This window comes from Carcharodon carcharias (assembly GCF_017639515.1).
Source record: "Carcharodon carcharias isolate sCarCar2 chromosome 24 unlocalized genomic scaffold, sCarCar2.pri SUPER_24_unloc_15, whole genome shotgun sequence".
Classification (NCBI taxonomy): Eukaryota; Metazoa; Chordata; class Chondrichthyes; order Lamniformes; family Lamnidae; genus Carcharodon; species Carcharodon carcharias.
The window spans coordinates 176,012-187,500 of NW_024470590.1; the positions used below are offsets into that span (position 1 = coordinate 176,012).

Here is an 11,489-nt window from a genome sequence, read left to right on the forward strand (position 1 = left end):
CCAGTCAGTGTACAGATATCTCCCTGAGAGAGGGAGTGAGACACCAGTCAGTGTACAGATATCTCCCTGAGAGAGAGGGGACTGAGACACCAGTCAGTGTACAGATATCTCCCTGAGAGAGAGGGGACTGAGAGACACCTGTCACTGTACCGATATCTCCGTGAGAGAGAGGGGACTGAGACACACCAGTCAGTGTAGAGATATCTCCCTGAGAGACAGAGAGGGACTGAGACACACCAGTCAGTGTACAGATATCTCCCTGAGAGAGAGAGGGACTGAGACACCAGTCAGTGTACAGATATCTCCCTGAGAGAGAGAGGGACTGAGACACCAGTCAGTGTACAGATATCTCCCTGAGAGAGAGGGGACTGAGAGACACCAGTCAGTGTACAGATATCTCCCTGAGAGAGAGAGGGACTGAGAGACACCAGTCAGTGTACAGATATCTCCCTGAGAGAGAGAGGGACTGAGAGACACCAGTCAGTGTACAGATATCTCCCTGAGAGAGTGAGGGACTGAGAGACACCGGTCAGTGTACAGATATCTCCCTGAGAGAGAGAGGGGACTGAGAGACACCAGTCAGTGTACAGATATCTCCCTGAGAGAGAGAGGGACTGAGAGACACCAGTCAGTGTACAGATATCTCCCTGAGAGAGAGAAGGACTGAGAGACACCAGTCAGTGTACAGATATCTCCCTGGAGAGAGAGAGACTGAGAGACACCAGTCAGTGTACAGATATCTCCCTGAGAGAGACAGAGGGGACTGAGAGACACCAGTCAGTGTACAGATATCTCCCTGAGAGAGAGAAGGGATTGAGAGACGCCAGTCAGTGTACAGATATCTCCCTGAGAGAGGGACTGAGACACCAGTCAGTGGACAGATATCTCCCTGAGAGAGAGAGGAGACTGAGAGACACCAGTCAGTGTACAGATATCTCCCTGAGAAAGAGGGACTGAGACACCAGTCAGTGTACAGATATCTCCCTGAGAGACAGAGGGACTGAGAGACACCAGTCAGTGTACAGATATCTCCCTGTGAGAGAGCGGGACTGAGAGACACCAGTCAGTGTATCGATATCTCCCTGAGCGAGAGAGGGACTGAGAGACACCAGTCAGTGTACAGATATCTCCCTGAGAGAGAGAGAGGACTGAGAGACACCAGTCAGTGTACAGATATCTCCCTGAGAGAGAGTGGGACTGAGAGACTCCAGTCATTGTACAGATATCTCCCTGAGAGAGGGATGAGAGACACCAGTCAGTGTATCGATATCTCCCTGAGCGAGAGAGGGACTGAGAGACACCAGTCAGTGTACAGATATCTCCCTGAGAGAGAGAGAAGGACTGAGAGACACCAGTCAGTGTACAGATATCTCCCTGAGAGAGAAGGGACTGAGAGACTCCAGTCAGTGTACAGATATCTCCCTGAGAGAGAGAGGGACTGAGAGACACCAGTCAGTGTACAGATATCTCCCTGAGTGTGAGAGAGGGTGTGAGACAAACCAGTCAGTGTACAGATATCTCCCTGAGAGAGGGAGTGAGACACCAGTCAGTGTACAGATATCTCCCTGAGAGAGAGGGGACTGAGACACCAGTCAGTGTACAGATATCTCCCTGCGAAGAAAGGGGACTGAGAGACACCAGTCAGTGTACAGATATCTCCCTGAGAGAGAGGGACTGAGAGACACCAGTCATTGTACAGATATCTCCCTGAGAGAGAGGGCCTGAGAGACTCCAGTCAGTGTACAGATATCTCCCTGAGAGAGAGGGACTGAGAGACACCAGTCAGTGTACAGATATCTCGAAGAGAGAGAGAGGGGACTGAGAGACACCAGTCAGTGTACAGATATCTCCCTGAGAGAGAGGGACTGAGAGACACCAGTCAGTGTACAGATATCTCCCTGAGAGAGACAGAGGGGACAGAGCACACCAGTCAGTGTACAGATATCTCCCTGAGAGAGACAGGACTGAGACACCAGTCAGTGTACAGATATCTCCCTGAGAGAGACGGATTGAGACACCAGTCAGTGTACAGATATCTCCCTGAGAGAGAGAGGGACTGAGACACCAGTCAGTGTACAGATATCTCCCAGAGAGAGGGGACTGAGCGACACCTGTCAGTGTACAGATATCTCCCTGAGAGAGAGGTGACTGAGACACCAGTCAGCGTACAGTTATCTCCCTGAGAGAGAGAGGGACTGAGAGACACCAGTCAGTGCACAGATATCTCCCTGAGAGAGAGGGGACTGACAGACACCAGTCAGTGTACAGATATCTCCCTGAGAGAGAGAGGGACTGAGAGACACCAGTCAGTGTACAGATATCTCCCTGAGAGAGAGAGGTATGGGAGACACCAGTCAGTGTACAGATATCTCCCGGTGAGAGAGAGGGAATGAGAGACACCAGTCAGTGTACAGATATGTGCCTGAGATAGAAGGGACTGAGAGGCACCAGTCCGTGTACAGATATCTCCCTGAGAGGGAGAGGGACTGAGAGACACCAGTCAGTGTACAGATATCTCCCTGAGAGAGAGAAGGGACTGAGAGACACCAGTCAGTGTACAGATATCTCCCTGAGAGAGAGAAGGGACTGAGAGTCACCAGTCAGTGTACAGATATCTCCCTGGGATAGAGCGGTGACTGAGAGACAACAGTCAGTGTACAGATATCTCCCTGAGAGAGAGGGACTGAGAGACGCCAGTCAGTGTACAGATATTTCCCTGAGAGAGAGAGGGAGGGACTGAGACACACCAGTCAGTGTACAGATATCTCCCTGAGAGAGGGACTGAGACACCAGTCAGTGGACAGATATCTCCCTGAGAGAGAGAGGAGACTGAGAGACACCAGTCAGTGTACAGATATCTCCCTGAGAAAGAGGGACTGAGACACCAGTCAGTGTACAGATATCTCCCTGAGAGACAGAGGGACTGAGAGACACCAGTCAGTGTACAGATATCTCCCTGTGAGAGAGCGGGACTGAGAGACACCAGTCAGTGTATCGATATCTCCCTGAGAGAGAGGGACTGAGAGACACCAGTCAGTGTGCAGATATCTCCCTGAGAGAGAGGGGACTGAGAGACACCAGTCAGTATACAAATATCTCCCTGAGAGAGAGGGACTGAGAGACACCAGTCAGTGTACAGATATCTCCCTGAGAGAGAGAGGGACTGAGAGACTCCAGTCAGTGTACAGATATCTCCCTGAGAGAAAGAGGCACTGAGAGACACCAGTCAGTGTACAGATATCTCCCTGAGAGAGAGGGACTGAGAGACACCAGTCAGTGTACAGATATCTCCCTGAGAGAGAGGGGACTGAGAGACACCAGTCAGTGTACAGATATCTCCCTGAGAGAGAGGGACTGAGAGACACCAGTCAGTGTACAGATATCTCCCTGAGAGAGAGAGGGACTGAGAGACACCAGTCAGTGTACAGATATCTCCCTGAGAGAGAGAGGCACTGAGAGACACCAGTCAGTGTACAGATATCTCCCTGAGAGAGAGAGGGACTGAGAGACACCAGTCAGTGTACAGATATCTCCCTGAGAGAGAGAGGGACTGAGAGACACCAGTCAGTGTACAGATATCTCCCTGAGAGAGAGGGGACTGAGACACATGTCAGTGTACAGATATCTCCCTGAGAGAGAGAGTGGACTGAGAGACACCAGTCAGTGTACAGATATCTCCCTGAGAGAGAGAGAGTTCTGAGAGACACCAGTCAGTGTACAGATACCTCCATGAGAAAGAGGGAACTGGGAGGCACCGGTCAGTGTACCGATATCTCCCTGAGAGAGAGAGGGACTGAGAGACACCAGTCATTGTACAGATATCTCCCTGAGAGAGAGAGGCACTGAGAGACCCCTGTCAGTGTACAGACATCTCCCTGAGAGAGAGAGGGACTGAGAGACTCCAGTCATTGTACAGATATCTCCCTGAGAGAGGGAGTGAGACACCAGTCCGTGTTCAGATATCTCCCTGAGAGAGTTGGGACTGAGACATGCCAGTCAGTGTACAGATATCTCCCTGCGAAAGAAAGAGGGGACTGGGAGACACCGGTCAGTGTTCAGATATCTCCCTGAGAGAGTTCTGACTGAGACATGCCAGTCAGTGTACAGTTATCTCCCTGAGAGTGAGTGGGACTGAGAAACACCAGTCAGTGTATCGATATCTCCCTGAGAGAGAGGGACTGAGAGACACCAGTCAGTGTGCAGATATCTCCCTGAAAGAGAGGGGACTGAGAGACACCAGTCAGTGTACAGATATCTCCCTGAGAGAGAGAAAGGGGACTGAGAGACACCGGTCAGTGTACAGATATCTCCCTGAGAAAGAGGGACTGAGACACCAGTCAGTGTACAGATATCTCCCTGATAGACAGAGGGACTGAGAGACACCAGTCAGTGTACAGATATCTCCCTGTGAGAGAGCGGGACTGAGAGACACCAGTCAGTGTATCGATATCTCCCTGAGAGAGAGAGGGACTGAGAGACACCAGTCAGTGTACAGATATCTCCCTGAGAGAGAGAGAAGGACTGAGAGACACCAGTCAGTGTACAGATATCTCCCTGAGAGAGAGAAGGGACTGAGAGACTCCAGTCAGTGTACAGATATCTCCCTGAGAGAGAGTGGGACTGAGAGACTCCAGTCATTGTACAGATATCTCCCTGAGAGAGGGAGTGAGACAGCAGTCAGTGTTTAGATATCTCCCTGAGAGAGGGAGTGAGACACCAGTCAGTGTACAGATATCTCCCTGAGAGAGGGAGTGAGACACCAGTCAGTGTACCGATATCTCCCTGCGAAAGAAAGAGGGGACTGGGAGACACCGGTCAGTGTACAGATATCTCCCTGAGAGAGAGAGGGACTGAGAGACACCAGTCATTGTACAGATATCTCCCTGAGAGAGGGAGGCACTGAGAGACTCCTGTCAGTGTACAGATATCTCCCTGAGAGAGAGAGGGACTGAGAGACTCCAGTCATTGTACAGATATCTCCCTGAGAGAGGGAGTGAGACACCAGTCCGTGTTCAGATATCTCCCTGAGAGAGTTGGGACTGAGACATGCCAGTCAGTGTACAGATATCTCCCTGCGAAAGAAAGAAGGATCTGGGAGACACCGGTCAGTGTACAGGTATCTCCCTGAGAGTGAGGGGTGTGAGAGTCACCAGTCAGTGTACAGATATCTCCCTGAGAGACAGGGACTGAGAGACACTAGTCAGTGTACAGATATCTCCCTGAGAGAGACAGAGGGGACTGAGAGACACCAGTCAGTGTACAGATATCTCCCTGAGAGAGAGGGACTTAGAGACACCAGTCAGTGTACAGATATCTCCCTGAGAGAGACAGAAGGGTCAGATGGGCACCAGTCAGTGTACAGATATCTCCCTGAGAGAGAGGGACTGAGACACCAGTCAGTGTACAGTTATCTACCTGAGAGAGTGACGGACTGAGACACCAGTCTGTGTACTGATATCTCCCTGAGAGAGAGAGTGACTGAGACACCAGTCAGTGTACAGATATCCCCCTGAGAGAGGGGACTGAGCGACACCTGTCAGTATACAGATATCTCCCTGAGAGAGAGGTGACTGAGACACCAGTCAGTGTACACATATCTCCCTGAGAGAGAGAGGGACTGAGAGACTCCAGTCAGTGCACAGCTATCTCCCTGAGAGAGAGGGGACTGACAGACACCAGTCAGTGTACAGATATCTCCCTGAGAGAGAGAGAGGGGACTGAGAGACACCAGTCAGTGTACAGATATCTCCCTGAGAGAGAGAGGGACTGAGAGACACCAGTCAGTGTACAGATATCTCCCTGAGAAAGAGAGAAGGACTGAGAGACACCAGTCAGTGTACAGATATCTCCCTGAGAGAGAGAAGGGACTGAGAGGCACCGGTCCGTGTACAGATATATCCCTGAGAGAGAGAGGGACTGAGAGACACCAGTCAGTGTACAGATATCTCCCTGAGAGAGAGAGGGGAACTGAGAGACATCATTCAGTGTACAGATATCTCCCTGAGAGAGAGAGAAGGATTGAGAGTCACCAGTCAGTGTACAGATATCTCCCTGGGATAGAGCGGTGACTGAGAGACAACAGTCAGTGTACAGATATCTCCCTGAGAGAGAGGGACTGAGAGACGCCAGTCAGTGTACAGATATTTCCCTGAGAGAGAGAGAGAGGGACTGAGACACACCAGTCAGTGTACAGATCTCTCCCTGATAGAGGGACTGAGACACCAGTCAGTGGACAGATATCTCCCTGAGAGAGAGAGGAGACTGAGAGACACCAGTCAGTGTACAGATATCTCCCTGAGAAAGAGGGACTGAGACACCAGTCAGTGTACAGATATCTCCCTGAGAGACAGAGGGACTGAGAGACACCAGTCAGTGTACAGATATCTCCCTGTGAGAGAGCGGGACTGAGAGACACCAGTCAGTGTATCGATATCTCCCTGAGAGAGAGGGACTGAGAGACACCAGTCAGTGTGCAGATATCTCCCTGAGAGAGAGGGGACTGAGAGACACCAGTCAGTATACAAATATCTCCCTGAGAGAGAGGGACTGAGAGACACCAGTCAGTGTACAGATATCTCCCTGAGAGAGAGAGGGACTGAGAGACTCCAGTCAGTGTACAGATATCTCCCTGAGAGAGAGAGGCACTGAGAGACACCAGTCAGTGTACAGATATCTCCCTGAGAGAGAGAGGCACTGAGAGACACCAGTCAGTGTACAGATATCTCCCTGAGAGAGAGAGGCACTGAGAGACACCAGTCAGTGTACAGATATCTCCCTGCGAAAGAAAGAGGGGACTGGGAGACACCGGTCAGTGTACAGATATCTCCCTGAGAGAGAGAGGGACTGAGAGACACCAGTCAGTGTACAGATATCTCCCTGAGAGAGAGAGAAGGTCTGAGAGACACCAGTCAGTGTACAGATATCTCCCTGAGAGAGAGAAGGGACTGAGAGACTCCAGTCAGTGTACAGATATCTCCCTGAGAGAGAGTGGGACTGAGAGACTCCAGTCATTGTACAGATATCTCCCTGAGAGAGGGAGTGAGACACCAGTCAGTGTTCAGATATCTCCCTGAGAGAGGGAGTGAGACACCAGTCAGTGTACAGATATCTCCCTGAGAGAGGGAGTGAGACACCAGTCAGTGTACAGTCATCTCCCTGCGAAAGAAAGAGGGAACTGGGAGGCACCGGTCAGTGTACCGATATCTCCCTGAGAGAGAGAGGGACTGAGAGACACCAGTCATTGTACAGATATCTCCCTGAGAGAGAGAGGCACTGAGAGACTCCTGTCAGTGTACAGATATCTCCCTGAGAGAGAGAGGGACTGAGAGACTCCAGTCATTGTACAGATATCTCCCTGAGAGAGGGAGTGAGACACCAGTCCGTGTTCAGATATCTCCCTGAGAGAGTTGGGACTGAGACATGCCAGTCAGTGTACAGATATCTCCCTGCGAAAGAAAGAGGGGACTGGGAGACACCGGTCAGTGTTCAGATATCTCCCTGAGAGAGTTCTGACTGAGACATGCCAGTCAGTGTACAGTTATCTCCCTGAGAGTGAGTGGGACTGAGAAACACCAGTCAGTGTATCGATATCTCCCTGAGAGAGAGGGACTGAGAGACACCAGTCAGTGTGCAGATATCTCCCTGAAAGAGAGGGGACTGAGAGACACCAGTCAGTGTACAGATATCTCCCTGAGAGAGAGAAAGGGGACTGAGAGACACCGGTCAGTGTACAGATATCTCCCTGAGAGTGAGGGGTGTGAGAGTCACCAGTCAGTGTACAGATATCTCCCTGAGAGACAGGGACTGAGAGACACTAGTCAGTGTACAGATATCTCCCTGAGAGAGACAGAGGGGACTGAGAGACACCAGTCAGTGTACAGATATCTCCCTGAGAGAGAGGGACTTAGAGACACCAGTCAGTGTACAGATATCTCCCTGAGAGAGACAGAAGGGTCAGATGGGCACCAGTCAGTGTACAGATATCTCCCTGAGAGAGAGGGACTGAGACACCAGTCAGTGTACAGTTATCTACCTGAGAGAGTGACGGACTGAGACACCAGTCTGTGTACTGATATCTCCCTGAGAGAGAGAGTGACTGAGACACCAGTCAGTGTACAGATATCCCCCTGAGAGAGGGGACTGAGCGACACCTGTCAGTATACAGATATCTCCCTGAGAGAGAGGTGACTGAGACACCAGTCAGTGTACACATATCTCCCTGAGAGAGAGAGGGACTGAGAGACTCCAGTCAGTGCACAGCTATCTCCCTGAGAGAGAGGGGACTGACAGACACCAGTCAGTGTACAGATATCTCCCTGAGAGAGAGAGGGACTGAGAGTCTCCAGTCAGTGTGCAGATATCTCCCTGAGAAAGAGAGAGGGGACTGAGAGACACCAGTCAGTGTACAGATATGTCCCTGAGAGAGAGAGAGGGGACTGAGAGACACCGGTCAGTGTACAGATATCTCCCTGAGAGAGAGAGAGGGGACTGAGAGACACCAGTCAGTGTTCAGATATCTCCCTGAGAGTGAGGGGAGTGAGAGACACCAGTCAGTGTACAGATATCTCCCTGAGAGAGAGGGTCTGAGAGATTCTAGTCAGTGTACAGTTATCTCCCTGAGAGAGAGAGAGGGGACTGAGAGACACCAGTCAGTGTACAGATATCTCCCTGAGAGGGAGGGGACTGTGAGACACAAGTCAGTGTACAGATATCTCCCTGAGAGAGAGAGAGGGACTGAGTGACACCAGACAGTGTACAGATATCTCCCTGAGAGAGAGAGGGGACTGAGAAATACCAGTCAGTGTACAGATATCTCCCTGAGAGAGAGAGGGACTGAGATACACCAGTCAGTGTACAGATATCTCCCTGAGAGGGACTGAGAGACACCAGTCAGTGTACAGATTTCTCCCTGAGAGAGTGGGACTGATAGACACCAGTCAGTGTACAGATATCTCCCTAAGAGAGAGAGGGACTGAGAGACACCAGTCAGTGTACAGATATCTACCTGAGAGAGAGGGGACTGAGAGACACCAGTCAGTGTACAGTTATCTCCCTGAGAGAGAGAGGGGACTGAGAGACACCGGTCAGTGTCCAGTGCGGGGATGTGTAAGTGGGACCAGCGAGGCTGCCCTCGCTGAGGTGCTGTGTGTGTGTGAACAGCCTCCCTCAGCGCTGTCGTTTTTCCGCTCAGCTGTCAGCCAGCGGCCCCTCGATCCGACGATGACTTCATGAGCGAGGAGATTGACTCCTACATGATCGCCATGGAGACCAGCGCCATGGAGGAGATGCTGGCGGTGGGGAACCAGACGCCCGCGGATGAAGGGGACCTGCCCCCCAGCCCCACCTTCCCGCTATTCCACCTCCCCAAGAGGTCCCACGGTGACAACGCAGCCCCCATCCGCACCCCGGAGGCAGACGAAGATGCGGAGGTGACAGCGACCCCACCTCACAAGAAGGTAACCACCCCAGGCACATCTGCTGATGGAGTTCCGCACTGTCATAGGGTCAGTACTGAGGGAGTGCCGCACTGTCGGAGGGTCAGTACTGAGGGAGAGCCGCACTGTCGGAGGGTCAGTACTGAGGGAGTGCCGCACTGTCGGAGGGTCAGTGCTGAGGGAGTGCCGCACTGTCAGAGGGTCAGTACTGAGGGAGTGCCGCACTGTTGGAGGATCAGTACTGAGGGAGTGCTGCACTGTCGGAGGATCAGTACTGTGGGAGCGCCGCACTGTCGGAGGGTCAGTACTGAGGGAGTGCCGCACTGTCGGAGGGTCAGTACTGAGCGAGTGCCGCACTGTCGGAGTGTCAGTACTGAGGGAGTGCCGCACTGTCGGAGGGTCAGTACTGAGTGAGTCCCGCAGTGTCGGAGGGTCGGTACTGAGGGAGTGCCGCACAGTCAGAGGGTCAATACTGAGGGAGTGCCTCACTGTCAGAGGGTCAGTACTGTGGGAGCGCCACACTGTCGGAGGGTCAGTACTGAGGGAGTGCCGTACTGTCGGAGGGTCAGTACTGAGGGAGTGCCGAACTGTCGGAGGGTCAGTACTGAGGGAGTGCCGCACTGTAGGAGGGTCAGTGGTGAGGGAGCGAGCACTGTCGGAGGATCAGTACTGAGGGGGCGCCACACTGTCGGAGGGTCAGTATTGAGGGAGCGCCACACTGTCAGAGGGTCAGTATTGAGTGAGAGCTGCACTGTCGGAGGGTCAGTACTGAGGGAGTGCCGCACTGTCGGAGGGTCAGTACTGAGGGAGCGCCGCACTGTCGGAGAGTCAGAACTGAGGGAGAGCTGCACTGTCGGAGGGTCAGTACTGAGGGAGTGCCTCACTGTCAGAGGGACAGTACTGAGGGAGTGCTGCCCTCTCAGAGAATCAGTACTGAGGGAGCGCCGCACTGTTGGAGGGTCAGTGCTAAGGGAGCGCCGCATTGTCGGAGGGTCAGTTCTGAGGGAGTGCTGCAATGTTAGAGGGTCAGTACTGAGGGAGTGCCGCACTGTCGGATGGTCAGTACTGAGGGAGTGCCGCACTGTCAGAGGGTCAGTACTGAGGGAGGGCGGCACTGTCGGAGGGTCAGTACTGAGGGAGTGCCGCACTGTCGGAGGGTCAGTACTGAGGGAGTGCCGCACTGTCGGAGGGTCAGTACTGAGGGAGTGCCGCACTGTCGGAGGGTCAGTACTGAGGGAGCGCCGCACTGTCGGAGGGTCAGTACTGAGGGAGCGCCAAGCACTTTGAGTTGTTTTAGCGGGAGATTGAATCGAGGCATTTGAAATCCCGAGGGGATTTCCGATCGAGGGAACGAGGGGAAAGCGTTTCCAGTGGCAGGAGGGTGGGGAAGCGGTGGGACGCGGGTCGGAGGGAATCGGGAAAGGGAGAGAGGGTGAGATGAGGAGAATTGTTTATTTCCCACACAGCGAGTTGTTGTGATCTGGAAGACGCTGCCTGAAAGGGCGGTGGAAGCAGATTCAACAGGGGGACCCTCGAAAGGGGCAATTGGAGAAATACCTGAGGGGGAAAAATTTACAGGGATACGGGTGGAGAGGGGGAGAGAGCAGAGGGGGGAGCGTGGGATTAATTGGATAGATGTGTGTGAGTGTGTGTGTGAGTGTGTGTGTGAGTGTGTGTGTGAGTGTGTGTGTGAGTGTGTGTGAGTGTGTGTGAGTGTGTGTGAGTGAGTGTGTGTTGATCCAGACCATTCTGAGTGAGCTCTCTCAGTCCGGGAGTGAGACCTCGGTGTCTTGTGTGTGTGGAATGGTGGGGGGGGAAAGGAAGCATTGTTTCAATCTGTAAAAAAACTAATCCCCCTTTTTTTCCCCTTATTCTCCTCGACCCCCTCCCTCCGTCTGCCCCACCCTCCCCTCCCTCCGTCCCTCCTCCCTCACCTCCTTCCATCCCTCCTCCCTCCCCTCCCTCCCTCCCTCCGTCTGTCCCTCCCTCCCTCCCTCCATCTGTCCCTCCCTCTGTGTGTCCCTCCCTCCCTCCCTCCCTCCTCCCCTCCTTCCC

The 11,489-nt window shown here is 52.9% G+C and overlaps 1 protein-coding gene across 1 annotated transcript in view; it reads left to right on the forward strand.

Moving 5' to 3' along the window:
• Positions 1 to 9,194: 9,194 nt before the first annotated feature.
• LOC121273501 (cell cycle checkpoint control protein RAD9A-like) overlaps positions 9,195 to 11,489 on the forward strand; it is a 3,804-nt gene continuing 1,509 nt past the window's right edge. The window contains exon 1 of the mRNA XM_041180671.1: positions 9,195 to 9,455. Within this exon, the coding sequence (XP_041036605.1) occupies positions 9,228 to 9,455 (228 nt within the window). The 5' untranslated portion in view covers positions 9,195 to 9,227. The remainder of the gene's footprint in view (positions 9,456 to 11,489) is intronic.